Raw genomic sequence first — 19,760 nt, 5'->3', positions numbered from 1 at the left:
AAGGTCACATCACAAATCCTTTAAATCATTCATATTCATCCTTTGTCTCCTAATGCCTGTTTGCTCTTTCAGTGACTGAAATAACGTATTTCTCATGTCTAAACCTCATCAATTGTGCGCTGCAGTAACAAAATGCATTCTTATTACTGTGCAGTGTGGGAATGTGTGCAAAATCCCAGCTGCTTCACAGAAAGGAGCCTGTGCAGAGCTCCTCCTGGCTCTGCAGGGTGAGGAAACTGCTGGTGGCAGTGCTGGCGGCTGGCTCCTTCAAGGAGAACTATCAGTTTGCATTGACATGCCAGTGTTGCTTAGAAGCAACTCCACAGACCTCTAGGGAAAGAAAAAAAAAGGCATGGAGAATAAAGAATGAAGAAGAAAAGGCACTTTATGAATCTTCCATTCCCTCTGGGACAGAGATATGCAGAGAGCTGCTACTACATCCCTGAAGTGCTATGAAGTCCAACAATGCTGCTACTAGCCCATACTACTGTGTGCAGTGCACATGCCAAATTTTTTGGCTAATGATTTGCTCCTGTGGTTCTGTGAGAGCACAACTAAAGCTGCATTTTATTCATGCAAATCTAATAGACGCTGGGGAAAAATACAGACAGTCCATGCTGTTTTTCAAGCAAGAGATAAAGAAATCTACATTATGCCAATAAACTACATGTAAAAGCCATGCTGTGTCTTGATAAATACTGATCTGTGTTGTGGTAGTGATCCTTTGTGCCAACACATCTCCGTGCTCATGAAAAACAGGGAAACAGGAATGTTGGAGCTAGTACTCTGTGTAACTCATGTGTCTGGTTAATTTTTGTCTTCCTGTATTATGTTGCAATTTATTGCAAAGTATCATGTTTTAATTTATTATTAACCTAAATTAATTGCAGAAGTGACAAGTGCTATCTTCAGTTAGTAGACACACTGGAAACTAAGACGAGAAAAAAAATGTTTTTAAAACCAGCCAAATTGACAACTCCATCAATTTAGAGAAATTCCGCAGTCAAACATTACTTTTTCAAGTTTAGCACTCCTGAGACAAATTGAGAGGAGATGGAGAAGGAGGGGAATATCTTGGCTTCTGTACTTTTCTCCACACATACATTTATTTGCTTTCATTTTGACCATAATACTACTACTACTATTACTACTGCTGCTATTACTAGTCCTACTAATTATTCTTCTACTACTTCTACTACTAATTCTTGCTGTGACAATCTGCTCCATTTTACCTATCAGAGAGATTTGGTTTCCAGTGCAAACACATAACATGATATTTCTCAGCAACATACCTTAAGGCTCTCTAAGGCTGAGGAATCAATGGTGTCAAGCAACACATAGAACAACTGATTTAGTTAGACAGCTGTGAACAGCATTCCAGACACTGGGCAGCTACTTCCCTATTTTGCTTGTTAATAACAATTGTTGGCTATTATTAATTAGAGTTTATTGGCTTGCAGTTTTTACACAATTAATGATACTAGTACTTTGTGGCCATTTTACATCCATGTGTAAATTTTAATACTACACAGGGCGATGGTAATTCTTTTTACTATTATGTATCAGTTCAGCTGTATACACTGAAGCATTAAATCTGTGGCAGATGCTCCATAACAGTTTTCACCTCTGTGTTTAAAGGCAAATAAGCCCTGGATGAGCAATGAGGCTTGATCTTGATGATACAAAACACTGACAGAGCTGAGAAAAGTGCTCATCTACTGGGAAACATCCTATTTAATTCTTATGGTCTGGGGAGAACAGGATGAAGGAAAAACTGTCTGGAATCAGCCTGTTTGGTACATCAGGAGCTAGACTGATGATCTCTGACAGCAAAACTGATTCACTTTGCAAAAATCAGAAGAAAATGCTGTTCACAGTGGACACTGGAAGGCTCTGAACACAAAGAATGCTGAGGTTTCAACTTTGTCAGATGGAGACAGTGGGAGAGGACGAAGCTGCTACAGATGGAAGAAGAAAGGAAATCCATTGCCATTCATGCAGAAAGGAGAAACATTTCTTTTCTGAATATAGTCCTCATCATGTGGATGTGTTTATGGCCATATCTGTTTATATAAATATAGAAACAAACACTGACACGTTACTGCATATGAAAAGCCCTAGAACACAGAAATGAGGAGTAGCAATATTCTCTTTCAGAAAGAAGTAAACATAAAGGTAGGTAAATGCAATTACAGTTAGCTTGTGTTTTCAGCTTGCTTTGCTGAATTTTGCATGAAGGTCGTTATGGAGACACAATTAAATTGAATTTCTGGTAAAAGTCTGAGAGGGCTATCAGAAATAAGGAAGAAGAAGCAGATTACTCAGTAGCAGAGAATGAGGAACCAAAATGCTGGAGAGGCATCTGTTTATTGAAGGACTTTTTAAGATGCAGTCACACAATACAGGACATAGGTTGATCCGATCACCCCGGTATCCCTTCTGGCTGTTTCTCATGCAAGCACATTACGGGTTTGCAAGGTTCAGTACAAGATGACACACAGTTCACTCACTTATAAGGTATTTCTACCTCGAGAGATGTCTATAGGTGTGTAAAAAGAGTACTATGAATCAAAGGAGCTCATCTGTGTACATCTGTGCCTTATTTCATGGCCTGACTCTCAGCCTGACTCACGAAGCACAGCAGGACAGGCTGGGTACACACTGGAGAGGAAGAGGCCTTGCCAGAAGGCTCCTGGGCTTCTGGTTTGAGCTTCCCATGGGCCACTCATGCACCCTCATGGCAGACAATGCCAACAGCCTCTTGAACTGCAGTGCCATCGCGGCAATGATCCTGCCCCTGGGCTCAGCTCTGCTGAGGCACATAGGCAATGGTGTGCCCGCTGCTGGGCCCCCAGCACAAAAGAGACATGCACACACTGGAACAGTCCAGAGAAACACCAAAAGGTACTGAAGCTTCTGTCATATGAGGGGAAGCTGAGAGAGTTGTGACTGGAGCAGCCTGGAGAACAAATACCTCAGGCAGATCTTAGCAATTATTTATAAATACCCAATGGGATGGTGAAGGGAAGAGGGTCCCTGACTCTCCCTTGAGGTGTACAACGATGGGACGACAGGCAAGGGACACGGGTTTCAACACAAGAAATTCCAGCCAGACATGAGGAATTTATTTTTTTTCTATGAGGTAGTCAAGTAGTGAAGCAGGAAATAAGAGTGTTATGGGATCTCCATCCTTGGATGCATTCAAAATTAAGCCACATGAGTAACCTGATCTAAGGTTGCCCCCTTGAGCACCAGGAGTAATCTTTAGAGGTGACCTTCAATCCCAATTATTCTCTTAGTTTGTGAAACAGAACTGCTCATGTCAGTATTTCACAGTCTGAATTTCAAAACCAGCTCCAAAATCTGTATGCAAACAAACACCACCAATTTAAGAGTACAGGTTTTTTTTTTTTTGCTTCTGGAATCTTATTTTCTCTGCAATGCTTAATATGCAATGACAACAAGAATTCTGTCAGAAAAAGGGACAGGTGAACAAAACTGTTAACTTCCAATTTCAGTGCTTCATACTTTTGAAATCTTCCTTACATTGTTTTACATGTCTTTTTGGTATAGATTAACAGCAACAAGAGAAAAATATTGAAAGACCAGAAGAAAAGGGCTAAAATATTTACAGTTAATAACATTATTCCTCATGACCTAAATGACTCCTAGCTTACATTTTTCAGTGTAACTATCAGATCTGTTTGGAGAACTGACTGCATTGTATACCTGAACACATTTCTGACTACTGAACAAAGTATAAGAAATAGCTGTGATATCAGCTGTGGCTGAGCAAATGACAGTTTGCCTCTCCAGTAATAAGGGTTATTAGTCTCTGAAGAAGTAAAAGAAAAAATACAGTGGTTGAACAAATAAAATATGTTTTCATTGAAATCTTCAAAATTATTTTCTGTGATAGTCTTCAAATCTGATCGCATTGTTTTATCACACTTCAGCATTGCTTGCAAAACAGTAAACAAAGAAATAATGGAAAAAATCTACAATGTATATTTACTGAAGGTAAAGTATCCCAACTAATTAAATGCACATACGACACAGGAGAGAGCACCATGGCATTTCCTTAAATGTGTGGTTTTAGCTATATATTTTCTGTCATCATTCCTAAGGAAATCACTTTTCTGCCACTGAGCTGTCTCTGGGTCTGTTTATCAATTTTCCAGTAAAATATTTTTTAACACATGTGGCAACTTCAGCTATATTTGAAAGGAAGACAATATCTCTAAGACACATGTAAGGCATTAAGTCTGTACAGTTCTTATTAATCCTGGCTGCTGGGTGGAGAACAGAGACCCATCTGTTTTAGCCACCAAAGGGACAGGAAGCACCTGGACACTACAGCTCCTGTCTGACAGCTACCAGCCAGCACATGGGTACTGACACCTTCCACCCATTCCTTGATTAGCTATGGCCATTGCCTTTTCTTTCTTGCTCAGTAAGTACACATTTGGGAAAAAAATTTTTATGGTGCTTGTGGAAGAGGTAGACTAGGAGAAAAACAAAGTCCATAAAAAACCAGAGGGAGATCACTTGTTTTAGTACTTCTGAACACCATTTCCACCTGCTATAATTAGTTTCTGTATTGTTTCAGATTTGACTTGTACAAATTAAGTGATAAATAAATATTAATATTAATAAAATTCAGTGGGAAAAAATTAAAAATAATGACTTTGTTAGACTGGGATGCCTGACTTGGGGTTTCATAACTTCAGCTTAAATAGATGTGTGGTATTAGTTTTGTTTGAGCTTTCTCAGTAATAAATAAACCCACATTGCTTTTGTTAGCATATTTATTTTGAAGCCTGGATTCTACATTTCCAATAGAAATTCAATAAATGCATGTAAGTTTAAAGTAATAATTTTCTAATTTTAGTAGAAATACCCTTCAGCCCTAGGATGACTTGACTTCTGATTTTCACCAAATGAGCAAAAATGCAAACAGATACACTCTCTTTAAAAGGCAGGAAGAAAAATGAAATGAAAAGAAGGGCTAAGAAAGGAAGGAAAACTCTCAATGAACAGTTGTGTGTTTCTTGCTGTGCTGTATGTGGCAAATGACTCCTTTGGCCTGGGCTGCTCAGATGCTGTACAGCTTGCTGCCAGTGTTAGTGGATTAGTTGGAAGGAGCTGGAAATCATCTTACAATGGGCTTCAAGCATTCATTTCATCTTAAGCAGAAAGTTGTTTGTATTAAATTCATGGGAGCATTTTAGAAACACTGCTTGTAAAGAAGAGGCACAGAAGCAAAGAATTTTCCATCCCTTTCACTGACTTTCATCCTTTCATTCAAACAATATTTTTGTGCTTTTAAAAGACCACCTGCTGAAAGTGCCATGGAAAAAGGGATGTCAGTAAACAAGGACACAACGGTCCTTGACAGAAAATGAATCACTAGAAATGCATTCTGCTATATAAGCTATAGCTGTTACATAAAACTGTGAAGATATCATTTTATCTTTCTGCGTCTTTGTTTTAGCTCCGTTTCTCTGTCTTGTCCTAGTAATCTGTAAAGGTAATGGTAAAAAGACCCCAAATTTCATGCCTGTAGGAAAATGAGGCTTTGCCTCTGTTTCTAGTCACTTATGCAACACAAATAAAGGACTATCCTGGTTTATGTTTTGAATTAAAAATTTGTTGCACTTTTTTTTATGGCTGTGTATGAACAGATGAAACAAAGGACTAGGTAAATTAACTGGGAATCAGATTTAGTGACATCACTTACAAGGTTCTAGAACACATTCTGTTAAGCATAAGAAATTTCCTATAACCATTAAGTACAGATGTGCTTTCTCCAAAATGGAAACACACTTTCTGAAAGCTATGTGGAAAGTTGACATGGAATAGATCTTTGTAAGATCACAGAATCCTAGAATGGTTGGATTCGGAAGGGACCTTAAAGATTACTGAGTTCCAACCCCCCTGCTCCCTCCTTTCCATCTTATTTTACTGCTCTGGGCGCTCCTGCTGAGCAGTGAAACACACCAGTCTGAGGTTATTCCTGCAGGTGAGCAGCAGTGGTCATGTCAAGCACTGAATTCCCTCGTGCTACAGACTGTGAGTCTGCCCTAAGCACCAGCACTGCCAAGGCTGCCCTGAGAGGCCACGGGCAGGGAACAGCCCCAGACTAGACCCACACCACCCCCAGCCACACACCAGGACCACACTGGTCAATAAAATGTCTGCAGGCCTGCTTGCCCTTCGCAAAGGCAAATCATGTGCATCACTTAAAGGGGGCAAGTAAACAAAACACTTCTGGCAATAGTCTTGGTGTTTGTGTGGTGTCTCTCAGAGCCCAGGATGCAGGATGGTAAGATCTGCCAGAGGAGTGTAAAGAATGAGTTTCACTTCCAGGTAACAAAAAGGTCTTCCTGGTTATGGTTGTTCTAAGCTGTTAAGAAGATAAGGTGTTCTTTCACGATCCTGAGAATAAAGGATGAAAAGGATCTAAAATTATCTTGGTAGGCTTAAGTTACAGCAGATGATCAAGTGTAGGTGGAGATCTGCTGACTCAGGCTGAAGACACTGTCTCTCTTACTGATCACAGAGGCAACAACTCTTTCATGTGTGCAGAAATGGATGTCTTGCTTCAGTGTTATATTTAAAGCTGACTTTAGGCTGAGCCATGGACACTAACACCAAAACCAAGCAAAATATTCCCAAATATCTCCAAGTCAGTCTTGTGTGGGTGAACAAGACCAAAGAAGACAGCACAGCACAGCTTTATTAAGAAACCCATCACAGTCTCAGAATATCCTTCAGTGATAAAATGTGAAACCTTTGCTGAGATGAAGACAAGAGGGAGCAATCCAAACAACTCAGACACAAACCCTTGAGTGCAAGCTGAATCCATCTTCTGGATTTAATGTAATGGCAGCCCTACTATCCTTTTCTAGAATGGAAATCTAAAAATCAAACCCCATTTCTCTGTATTTCACCACAAAAAGCAATACAGACTTGGCCCTGTCCAAAATATCACAGCTACATAAAACCTAAAAGGAAGATTTCATGATAAAAAGAGCATATCCTGTGGTTGTGCATGGGGGGAGTCTGGAATTCCGGAATTCAGACACATCACTGGGCTGCAGGAGAGAACTTTTCTGTGAAGACAAGTCCCAGATACAGAGTGTGTGGAGGGGTAGCTTCTACACACACACACACACTGACGTACACAGAGAGGAGAAAATATATGAGAAAGACTAATGAACTAAGAAATATGGGGACCAAAGGAAATAAGAAATGGTGACAATAAAGTTGTTCAAGAAGTGAGGAAACAGCAAGGTGCTGTTTTGTCTGCTGGCAGGTGAAGAGGGCAGCGAGAAGAAAACACCAGGTCAGCTAAGTGGGCAGCAGGCATGGGCTGGGGAGGAGCACATTAGCTCACTTTGACAACACAGCCAGTGGAAAAGCCTCCAGTCTTCACTGCTTGAGATACACAGTCATGAGAAGTGTGAATGTGTATGTACATGGGCAGTCAGTTGAGAAGAAACCCACAAGCCCACAAGCCAGTTTCCCTCCCTTCATTAGCGCAGATTTAAGGGCAAAGCACTTTGAGTTATGGTCTCATTACTGAGATTTAATTACTTTTCCTAAATGTTCTGCAGAACATTTACTTGTACATTGCAAAGTATTACAGTATAGTCACAACTTAGGCTCTCAATTACAGGAGAACTAGGCAGGAAAGAAGTTGAGTTAATTAGACTCACTGAAGCTTAATCAATTCCTCCGTGTATGCAGGGAAGAACACGCCAACTTTTAGTCCATCTGTGAAGCCACCTTACCTGTCTGCTACAGGTTATTAAAGCCCCCAAGCAAAGGGAAAAAGTCGATGGCTGATATTTGAAAATGGCTGTTATTTTGCATTTTCTACACTGGGCTAATTTATTTTTGCTAATTTCTTCATTCCCATTTTTTGAAAACTAAATGCTTTGTTTCTGAGACTGCTTCTGACTGCCCATCCTCAAGGCAGCATTTGGTCTTTGAGGGCCATATTGGAACCCCAACCCAGCACCTCAGGCTCATTTGTAGGTCAGCCTGTCTAGGAAGACCAGAACCTTCACAGGGGAGAGTAAAGCTGCAACTCTTATGCACATTTTCTCTAGCCTGGCTCTAATGCTATTCCTGCTTTTACAGTGATGGTACTTTAGAAGGATGGAAAGAATCTCCAGGCATATACATGACTTCCAATTTAATTAGGTCATGCAAATATAGATATGTATATGTTAGATATGTATAGACGGTGACTACTGAGTGAACAAAAAATCTCTAAGCTAACAATCCAGTTTCAGTTCAGCAGCATGGATTTAGGGCACAGATTTTACACTTAGGAGCAAATAACATAAGTACAAGTAAAAAAAAAGCTCACTTCCTAGGTAAAATTTATCCCACCCAAAATTAGCCAGTAGCCAGATAAATCACTTCCTAAAAGTGATACAAGTATGCTGCATGTAAGGTGTTAACTCCTACCCTCAACTCTCCCTGTGCAGTTAATGAAAAAACTCAATTAGCTTTAAGGCTTGTCCTGTGGAGGTGTGAGACAAACTCACCATGTCTGATTCAGCCTGTTGTGGCCACAAACCCCATTTTTATTTCTTAACATGCTTGCATTAGCTACCGATTTTAGGCATGCAAAATCCAGACCTGTATGAACTGACTATGCAGCTGCCGATTTAGAAGGAAAATAAGTAGCAGCTCCTGGATCAAAATAACATGTACACGTGAGATCAGTGAGATCCAAACGTACTCAGTGACTTCATTTTCCTTTGCAACTGAGTGGATAGTCACTAGGAACACCTACACAGGATGGTGGGTGTACTTCAAGAGTTGTGGTAACAGAACATACTTTTTCTATATCACATTTGCATGCCATGTAAAAGAAATCAGGTAACATCATGTGCATGCACAGAAGTGAGGGAAAAATTGTTTTTCTGAATGTAATTTAGGAGACCCTCACATGGGTGTTCTGTTTTACTACGATGTAGGCTGAACTGGGGGAGGATTTCATTACAAGCTGTAGAAGGTATATGTTAAAACAAAATGACATTCAGAATAAAGAAAAATACAATGGTCAAATGAGTATCTGTAGCAATATGGCATTGTCTGTTCTTTTCTTGGCAATAGTCATAGAAAATTTCTTTTTATATCAGCCACACTATTAATTCTCAGTTTCTCTCTTTACCTCCTGCCAGTGAAAGCAAAATTGATGTATATATGACATTGAGTACTATTTTATGCATTTTGAGTGCTATTTTATGAATTTCTGTATGAAAAATGACATTTCATTTTTCAGTGACTTCAGAGGCAGAGGCATCACGAATGGTTTTGCAACAAAATCTTCAAAATTCTCTAACACATTAACCAAGAGAAGGAGAGTGGTGGCAGAGAGGCCAGCACCAGCAGATGGCATTCATTCCCTGCAATTCCTGCAGCAGCAACAGTGAGCTTGCACCACAGCAATGTAATATGAGTGATCATAAGAGATGCAGATAGTTAACCGTAAGTTATTTTTTTGTCATTTGGCAAAATTTTTCTTTTAAAGCATCATTTGTTTTTTCCATTATTTAAGAAACAGTTTACACATAAACACTGCATAGAGACAGATTTGACATATCAGAGCAGCATTTGATATTTGCTCTGCACACTGGTATAGATGTTACCCAGTGGAAGCCAGTCTGTCTGACCCAGTATTTTTTTTCCCCAGCAGCATGTTTCCATGGATAACTGATGGAAGAACCTGACCTCTCTTCCCAGTTCAACAGCACTTTTATTCACTGCTCTTTGTGTTCCTAAATACCCTGCTAAGGTGATAAAACTATTAGTTTAAATATTTGAAACAATAATTTTAAAACTTTTTATGGCTAGACATACACGACCTCTGCTATTTGGCAAGCAGAAAGAGTAATGGATTTAAAATAGACTTTTTTCCCCCCTCAAACAAAGCAGAGCTTTACCTCCATGAAGGTACAGACTAAGAACACAGTGGCAATTCAACAACACCATGTTGTTCCAGCAGCCCTCTGACCCTGATGCAGGAGGCATCAGGCAGGGAGGTGCTGGAAGTGGGACCAAATGTGCAGCTGCCCTGACTGCGGGCACCTTTTACCACCAAGGTCCTGAGGGGGAAAGGAGAGGCTCCGTGCCCTGACATGCCAGCTGCTAAGACAAGTATTGTAAATGAAAAGAGAGCAGAACAGGCAAGTGGACTTACAAATATAGGCTGATCAAGTAAAAAAAAAAAAAAAAATTAAAAGAATCAATTTCATTTCCATTGACAAAATAAACAAAACACAATCTCATCTGGAGTTTCAGTAACACGTTTACAGCAACATTAAAAGCAGGTGTTACCTGTTCTAAGAGATTCTGAAGCCTCTCTATTTCACAGTCTATTACAAATTTCTTTTCTTGCCTTCGGTCCAGATCTTCTAAAAGCCGTCTGTAGCTGGCATCATTAAAATTCTCCACACAGATGGCACTGACTTGCCAGCTATTTTGTCCTGCTTTTTCCATAATTGCTTGAAGTATTGAATAACCTAAAAGAGAAGGATACAATACACTACTAACACAATCATTGCGTTTTTTGAACAGGAATTGTCCTTAATCAATATTATGTCTCTTAACATATGCTCCTACAGGGAAGGGAATAAGAGAATATTTGAATCCTACCTATGCTGCTTGTCATGATCAGCATACAGTATGCAATTAACAAAATTTACAATTGCTGGAAGTGATCAGAATACTGAGCATTATGGATAATCTTCATATGATTCATACACACAAACTCTTCCACTCAAGCATTCAGCTTCTCAGATTAGTTTTATACAATTTCTGTATCCGGACACAGCAAAGGAAAAATCTGAGCCTCCTCATTCAGCAGAAGTATTTGCATACCACAAAAGCATTCAAATGCTTTGGTTTGGGTTTCTTTTTATAATAACACCACTTAATCCAAGCAGCTTGTAATGCTTTCTAGTGAGAATTCTTTGTTTAATTTAATTATACATATAAATTATATGCCAGTATAGATGTATAAATAGAAATTATATTGAACTATTTCAGAGCTTCCATACAGCTTGAATCAATGTATGCAAAGAGATTAGAGGTCACTGAATGAAGGGCACCAGAGAAGCATTAACTGCAGTTACTACTGGCAGGACTACTGCTCTTTATCAGTACCAGTATTTGATGCCTCCCTGTTGTCCTTGAGGCCATTCACAGATGGGAAAGGCAGTGTCCTGTCAGAGGTCTCCCCCTGAACCTGCAGAGAAGTCTCAGGCTGCCCTGGACCACCAGCCCTTCACCTCTTTCCTGCTCTTTTTTTCTTTTTCCACTGGGGATGTGCAGTACAGAGGCAGCAGGGGAGATTATGACATGACTTAGGACTGCTTGCAAACCTTATCTTGACTTGCTCAACCAACCCAAGAAGCAGGAATAATGTATTATTCTATTCTTCATCCAGAATAAGCAGGGAATTTTTTAAAGCAATGAAGATTGTCCACCTCACACCCAGAGTTGATGTTTAAAAAAGACAAAAAGAACAGAAGGACAGATATGTTTCTCAATAACACGTTCATAAAAATGACACAATTCAGAAAAAACTCCTCCTGTCTAGAACCACAACAGGATTATGGTTTTTAACTCATGAGCTGGCAGAATTCCCCCCACCAGCTTTAAATTAAAGATTTCACCTCTTAAAAATCGTCCTTAGTGATGTGGTCACCCAGTGGTAGCCTCTTTCTCTCTTCAGCAAGAGAGTCCCATGCATGAATGCAGTGACCCTCAGGTGTCACTTTAATGCTCTTAAAGATGCCACTGCATGGCAGGTTCCCTGTAGAAGAACTATGAGATATCTCAGAGATTTCAAGAAAAATCTTAGTAAGTTACATTTCAGAACGAGCACTTTTGAGTGTGTGGTTGCTAACTAACAAATTAGGAGAAGACCTACAACACAGTGGAAATCTGAATTTGTCAAATAAAACTAGATGACAGTGTTATTAGAATGTGACTTTTTCTGACACATGAGAAGCGAATCTTCTTGCAAATTGGGAGTAGCTATTTTTCTACTGGCCCCTATAACATATGCAGTCTTTTAAATATTAACTTAAAATACAAATTTTCTTATCTTTACGACATTATGTACCAGCACTCCAAAATGAACATTTATTGGGTTTTTTCCCCCAATTCAGATGATATTTTAGATAACATTTAAAATAAATCCATAAAATGAAGGACATATTTTTAAAGAAAAATGAGACATTTATTTTATGAAACAGAATTTTATTGCAGGAAATGAATTCAAATACTCAATGTATCAAGTATTAAAACATTTCTGCACTCAGCATATATTTTTAACCCGATGACTGTTATTTTTTTTCAAAGAACCATCAGCTTTCCTGTTAATTGCTGCATAATTATTCTGCTTTTCCTGTTGCTATATTCAATCTCCTTTTTGCCTGTAATTATCTCTGCAAATCATGGCAAGATTCTTTCCCAAGCATTGTATTTCTTGCTTCATTTCCTATTCATTTCCACGTATAGACATATATTAAAACCACTCCAATGTTACAGGGGTCCCTACTTCACTTAACACTGTAACTTTGACTTGATCTGTGCTACCAAGGCAGTCAACATTTACTTAATTCAGCTTCCTGACACTAATTAACATTTTCTTTGATTCAGAATGAATGGTGTTTGAAACAGCAATTGACATTCCCTCCTTCCTTTCTTATTTTATTTGGACAACTTCACTAAGGTGTGTTTGGATCAAACTGGCAATTTATCCCAGCACAAAGCATGACAAATATCAGACAAACACATAGAAAGCCTTTTCTTCTATCTTGGATCAAGGTTTCACTTGCCACATTTCATTAGCAACTGCCTTCATTTATGCATTTGAAGCTTCTGCAGCTTCTTGTTGGTAGCTGTCACTCAGATGGGGGTTTTCACAAGTAGGCACAACACAGCTAAACAGCACCAAGGGGATATGGTGCAGCATTCTCCATCAGAAGAGTTCAGAATCCCTGCGCAAGTGCCAGTGGCATGGTCATCTATTCAGTGTGCAGGAACAATTTTTAATGTAACAGACTGGCAAGGATGAAGTTTACACAGAATGAATAAAGGCATTCACAGGCTCAGTTGGATAAAAATTAGACATGCTGCGGAGAATGCTTATTTGTCTAAAATAATTGGTTACAGCTGACAAGGAAATAAAGTTGATTTCTGCAAACATTTTATAAGGCAAAAACCTCTGAAACTAACCTGGGAAAATTCTCAGAAGCTGAATGCTGTACTTCTATTCAAGCAAAATTCCTAATCTTTAGAAAGATGTTTGCACAAGTAAAGACAGCAGACATGAATATTATAGCTCTCTTCAATAAAAGGTATTTATTGTCTGTTTACCTGCTGTTTATCCTCAGTTATGCTACAGACAGATGAATGATTCATTTTCTGGAATATATCCCTCCCATTTATTGTGAAACACTATTTGTTGCATACAAGCAAACAAAATAATCCCTAGGCTAGCTCGTATCAGCTGAGCTGCAAAATCCATATTTTTTCTAAACACTATTATTTAACAAAATGTTTAGGACTATGCCAATATATAAAAGTAAGCTAAATTCTTTCACAAATTTTTATAGCAACCCTTCCTCATCAACTAATTCGACCTTGAAATGCAGACAACTCATTTATTAAAAAAGACAAATGGTTGTGCCCAAGCATAACTTTGAAGCCTGGAAATGTGTATCAAGAATTCCTGGTCCTTTACAGAGCTGGCCTTTTTTTTTTCTCTTTTTTTTTCAATTAAAAAATCTATGAATTAAATAAAACACCAACAGAACTTCCTGAAAGCTCAACTGAAGTCCTTCCCAAATGCAAGGACATTATATGCAAGCAGGACTTCTTTTTCCTCTTTATGGGACTGTATTCTGGGGAACTTTCCTCAAATGACCTGTGATGAGAAGTCTGCCAACTGACTTTTATAGGTCATTGCTTAAATGTAGATACTATTACCAATTGCTTAAGGACTAGTAATACCAATTCCACCTCAATATACTGGAACCAAAACAGCAAAAGGGTAAAGATTTTGTTTTCTTGAGCCCTTCTCTCCTTATTTTCTGTTCTCTGGTCAGGTAGAATTGTGATGACATGCCATACTGCTATTTTCTTCTTTTTTTTTTTTTTTTGTCCCAAAAGATAACAGTCATAATGCTGGGAAAAATACCCATGACCCCATGCACCCCACCTTTCCCCCTCATGAAAATTTAACATTACTCTATTGGTTTCCTGTAAAATGAAAGCTAGAGATGCCTTCTGTAAGAAATCCATGCATTGGGGTCGATACTACATTTAGATACATTACAAACAAAATCTCAGATTTTTTAAGCCTTCTTCCCTCATTCCATAACCCACTGGCATTTTTTCATCAAAAAATGGATCAGCCATAGAAAAATAATAGCATATGTGCAGCTGGTGCTGTAGAGATATTAGTACTTGTTCAGAGTCAGATATCTTCTGGAGGCCAAAGTGTGTAAAATGGGCAATTTCGTAGCCTAGGATTCCTCCTACTCGCTGCAACATTCCTGTAATTGGAGCCTATACACAACCTTCCTCCATCCAAGTAGCTGAAATCATGAGAAATGCTTTTGATTTTAAAATTTAAGTTACCTTTTAGACTTTTTTGTCTTCAGCTAGGCTTTTCCTTAACCAATTTCATTTCAGCAGGAAATGATTTGATTTCATTTATTTCAGATTAAATAAAAAGTAAAATTTGATATCTATATCTCTTCAGCATGTTCAGAATAAACTGAAGAGATACAGGATTACCATCTTGACTTATTTTTTCTGCTGGGATGTAGATATTTCTTTTTTTTTTCTCCTTTTTTGTTCCTTTTTCTTTTTCTTTCTCTTTCTTTCTTTCTTTCTTTCTTTCTTTCTTTCTTTCTTTCTTTTTCTTTCTTTCTTTCTTTCTTTCTTTCTTTCTTTCTTTCTTTCTTTCTTTCTTTCTTTCTTTCTTTCTTTTTTTTCTTTTTCCTGCTAGCTTGCTTTCATGAGAAAATAGTTCAGTGATCAATTACAGTGATATAATAAATTTCAATAACTTTCATCTTACAGCAGCCTTTTCTTTCTGGGAAACCATTTCCCCAACCCTCTAAGCACAAGCAATCATTCCTGATGGGCTTGCCAGGACACAGACAGTGAAGTGGCTGTTTGCTCCAAACAGCAGCACCCCAGTAATAATTCTTATTTTGGAACTTTTGTCCAGCAACCTATTACTAATTTTCTGCAATGAAGGGGATACAATATTTACATATTATGACTGTATTTTACTATTGTTAGCAGACTAACAATACTGAATTAGTAAGTTAAGAGGTTAATAAACTTGGAAACAGCATATGCAATATATTTGTTATGACCACAGGCATAGAAAACATCTCTGACAAACATGGATCTTTTCCAAAGATGGGCTTATATGGGCTCATATGCTGCATGTTACTGAAATGCAAATTCATTTGCTTCTCTTTCAGGGCCAGTTAATTTTCAAATAGGAATAAATCCCATTCGCAAAGTTTACTATGATTTCAAAAGCCCCATACACTGGTGGAGCTACTTTATGAAAGCTACTTCCAACTACAGGAATTAGTATTATAGTAATTTTTCTATAAATCCAGCACACAGTTGGATTCTTCACATAGAAGTGAAGAAGACCAATAAATCATTTGGTAAGGATAAGCCAATATATTTAAAATTCAGGACTGGATTAATGTTGCTTAATTCTAGCTGTTTATAGAGTAGTTGTCTAAGTTAATCATCCAAGCTTGCAAAGGAGACACATGTGACCCATAAAAAACCCCATTTTTTTGGTCTTATATATCTATCTCAAAGGTGGTTTTTTTCAATGAATACTGGAGAAGTTTGGACATGAGGTTTAGTGAAAATAACTACCATTTATTTTATCTGGCCAAATCTTGTTGAGATGAATCCAGGAAATACAGTAATGAAAACCATAGAAGAAATTTACAGTATGAGCGATGCATGACCATACATTCCACCAATAACTACAAGCACTCTAACTCATGCATATTTCATTTTTCCTTGTGTTTATTACCTTTTTATTAGCACACAGTTTTGTTTCAAATTTTGGTCAGCATAGAACTTCCAGAACTTAAACAAACTTGCACCCCTGATTTTTTCTACAGTGTGAGCTGGAGACAGAACTTTCAACAAAAAGCACATGCAAACTGGCCAATTCCTCTGACAGAGTGGAAGCTAGAACTACAGGTGTGTTATGAGTTCTTCTTGGGTCTGATTCACAGAAATGACACAGGGATTGGAAAGTAACACAGGGAACTCAAGAAGTAGTTCCATCTATTCCTCTCTAACCCTCCATCCCCCCCAAAAAAAAATTATATTTAGGTATATACTTATATATTATATATATAATATAAATATAATATATAAAGTATATTTTAAAAATTCTAGACAGATATCTTTCTTTGTCCTTAAAAATCTCTAAAGAGGATTCACATCCTAGGTAACATATTCATTGGTTAATTATCCTTATCATTAGGAGATGTTTTCTAAAGTCTAACCGAAGTCTCCCCTGGCACAATTTAAAGCCACTCGTTCTTGTCCTATCTCTAGAGTAGGCCTGGAGAACAGTTTGTTCCCTTCTTCCTTAAAGCAATCCTTTATGTAACTGAAGACTGTTGCTACATTTCTTTTTTATCTCCACTTCTGTTTCTGAAACATGATTCTCTCGGTTTTTCCTTGTGGAAAATGTTTTAGCCTCAATTCTGACAATTTTCCTTGCTTTCCTCTGGATATGTTGCAATTGATCCAAGTTGTTCCTGAAGTACATTGGTGAAAATGTGATGTATTTAAAAAATGTATTCCAGAGTACACACAGTCCTCTTAAATTTTTATCCTCTGCAAGCTTAACAAATGCATTTTGTATTTCTTCATACAAATCATTAATAAAGACACTGGAAAAAAACCCCCGTAACCAGAATGGATCAATACTTAATACCTCTTTATTTGACAGTGAATCTCATATAATTCTTTCTGAGTTTGAGTGTGATCAGTGTTTGATAGGTCTTCTAGAAATTTCATCAAGAAAAAAATTCTTTAGCTCGTTGCCATGGGTTGACCTTGGCTGGATGCTGGGTGCTCACCAAGCTTTCTATCGCTCTTGCTCCTCAACTGGATGGGATGAGGGAAAACGTGGGTCAAGACAAAGAAAGGGAGACATCAATCAGCAGTTACTGTTGTGGGCAAAACAGTCTCAACTGGGGAAAATTAATTTATTGCCAATCAAATCAGAGTAGGATAATGTGGGGAAAAATCTCTAATATTTTCTCTCCATCTCCCCTTTCTTCAACTATGTATATGTCTGTAGAAGGGCATTCTTGCCCAGAGAAGCTTCCAGAGAAGCTGTGGATGTCCCATCCCTGGCAGTGTTCAAGGCCAGGCTGGACAGGGCTCTGAGCAACCTGGCCTAGTGGAAAGTTCCCTGTTTGTGGCAGGGGTGTTTGAACTAAGTAACATTTAAGGTCTCTTCCAACCCAAACCATCTACAATTCTATAATCTCCTCCACTGTGGACCTCCTTGGCTGCAGGGACACAGCTGCCTCACCATGGTCTGCACCAAGGGCTGCAGGGGAACCTCAGCTCTGGGGCATGGAGAGCATCCCACCCCTTCTTCTGCATTGACACTGGTGTCTGCAGAGCTCTTTCTCTCCCATGTTCTCATGTCTATCTCTTTTTCTCTTTCTTAACACATTATCCTAGAGATGCTGCCACCATCGGGGATGGGCTTGGCTTTGGCCTGTGGCAGGTTTATCTTCAGCCAACTGGCTTTGGCTCTATCAGACATGGGGCAAACCTCTGGCAGCTTCTCACAGAAGCCATCCCTGTAGATCCCCACTACCAAACCCCTGCCACGAAAACCTAGTGCATTGATCTAGCGAAATTTCATGGAAATGCAAAAACTTGCCTTAGAATGAGATACACATTTTTTTTCCAGCGTCTAGAAAACAAAATCATTTTGTAATAGAATGAAAATTGCTTTAGCTCACATAATCTGTTTTTGAAAAATCCATGTCTGGGCTTACTTAGCTTTTCAAATTCTGTCCACTTTCAAAGAGATCGACTATGATGTAGATTGTCAATTAAGCCACCTATACCATCAATGATCAGGACAATTTTACTGCACATGGTTCTGAACCTAAACTGAGGAAATAATGGATCCAATTTAGCTATTTCTTCTATTGTGTTTTTGTTTCAAATACTTTGGAATATTTAATGATAAAGAAAACTGCCTTTGAGATCATATTTCTTGCCTCTTTGACAACTATGACCTTGAATATTTTCTTGGTGTTTGAGACACCTTCAAAACAAGATCCTGCAATAGTGTATGGTCAGACTTTCTATCACTCTCTCTCTTAATCCTTTTGAGACTGGTACCTGTGCAGCTACATCTGCAGTATTTGATAATCCTTCTTTCCTGAGGACAACACAAAGGTACAAGAAAATGCTGTCAATATATTACAACCCTTATTTCTTCTTCTTTTTTTTTTTTTTAAAGTCTTAAGTGGAACAACATAGCCTAAGAAATGTGCTGTCAGGGAGCATATGGGAGGAGGTTTAGCTTACACCACAATGGGAATTCATGATCAAAGATTCAAGCTATGTCAGGTCCCATTAATGCTACGCCCACTCAGCAGCAAGATTTTTCCCCTTCTTTGCATTTCAGACTCTGCAGCCTTCATATGAAAAACGCTGTAAAGGTGTCTCATCAAAGTGCCAAGTGACAGAGATAACTGGGAACTTGAGAGGAACTGAAGAAAAGCCCTGGTTTTAAAGTCAATTTTATAGTTTTGGTTGGGCTTTCACAGTTTTCAGATACCATTACTCTTCCCATTTCACTACATGCCTTCAAAATAACATTGCAGGCCCACAATATTTCTTATGACAAGCATGCATGGAGATGAAAACATCCAAAGGTACAGATAAACACCAAAACCAAATGACTTTTTAGGCAATAGTTTACAAACTATCACCTAAAAAACCCCAGCAACTGAGCAAACAAGTGGAACAAAAGAGGGGAGGAAAAAGAAGCATGTGTTATGCTTACCCTCTCTCAGACCGTCTATGTAGTCTCTATAAATAACCAATTATCTGATAAGCCATCTTGGGACAATCATTAGGGCTAATGTGTATCAGTATTTTTAATGAAGGGGCAGAAAAGAGGAAAAAATTAATTAATTGGAAGAAATTAATCCATATGGAAGAAAATAAGTTCAAATATTTGCCTTATTACCTTTTGCCAAAATTCTTACTTTCGCTAAAATCTACAGTTTGTAAGATTGATACTAATAAATTATCCTTCTTGCACAGTATCTTCATTCAGGCTTAGCTATTTTTCAGAAGTTGCTAGCTTGCCAACAATCTACCCCTCTAGTCTCAATTTAACAGGATTTACTTTTGCCCTGCGATGGTACACAAATGTACAAGAGGTTTGTGTAAATAACATCCTAAGGAACCATGTCTAAGGATATTAGCACTGTGAGCTAAAGCTCACTCTAAGAGCTGGTATAACTTCAAATTAGCAGTACCTTAATGTATTCTGGTTAATATATTGTGCTGCTGTCTTTATATTGTCACGTACTACTTTTCCCCATAAGGCATCTGCCACAATAAGGTACCTGTACCCTAGGACAGTGACTCTGGGCACTAAATGAAGATCTTGA

General features: G+C 38.4%; 1 protein-coding gene across 6 annotated transcripts in view; it reads right to left on the bottom strand.

Annotated features, from left to right (window-relative positions):
* GRIA4 (glutamate ionotropic receptor AMPA type subunit 4) overlaps positions 1-19,760 on the bottom strand; it is a 214,983-nt gene that overhangs the window by 79,306 nt on the left and 115,917 nt on the right. For all 6 annotated transcript variants that reach the window (XM_054272071.1, XM_054272066.1, XM_054272070.1 and 3 more), the window contains exon 4: positions 10,360-10,544. In XM_054272071.1, coding sequence (XP_054128046.1) covers positions 10,360-10,544 — 185 coding nt within the window. The remainder of the gene's footprint in view (positions 1-10,359; positions 10,545-19,760) is intronic.

Source organism: Melozone crissalis, unplaced genomic scaffold (genome assembly GCF_028551555.1).
Source record: "Melozone crissalis strain CALT ecotype California unplaced genomic scaffold, PUWL_Pcris_2 ptg000013l_1, whole genome shotgun sequence".
In the NCBI taxonomy this organism is placed as follows: Eukaryota; Metazoa; Chordata; class Aves; order Passeriformes; family Passerellidae; genus Melozone; species Melozone crissalis.
Note: the sequence above shows the minus strand (reverse complement) of the source record. Positions and strands in the feature narration are given on the sequence as shown.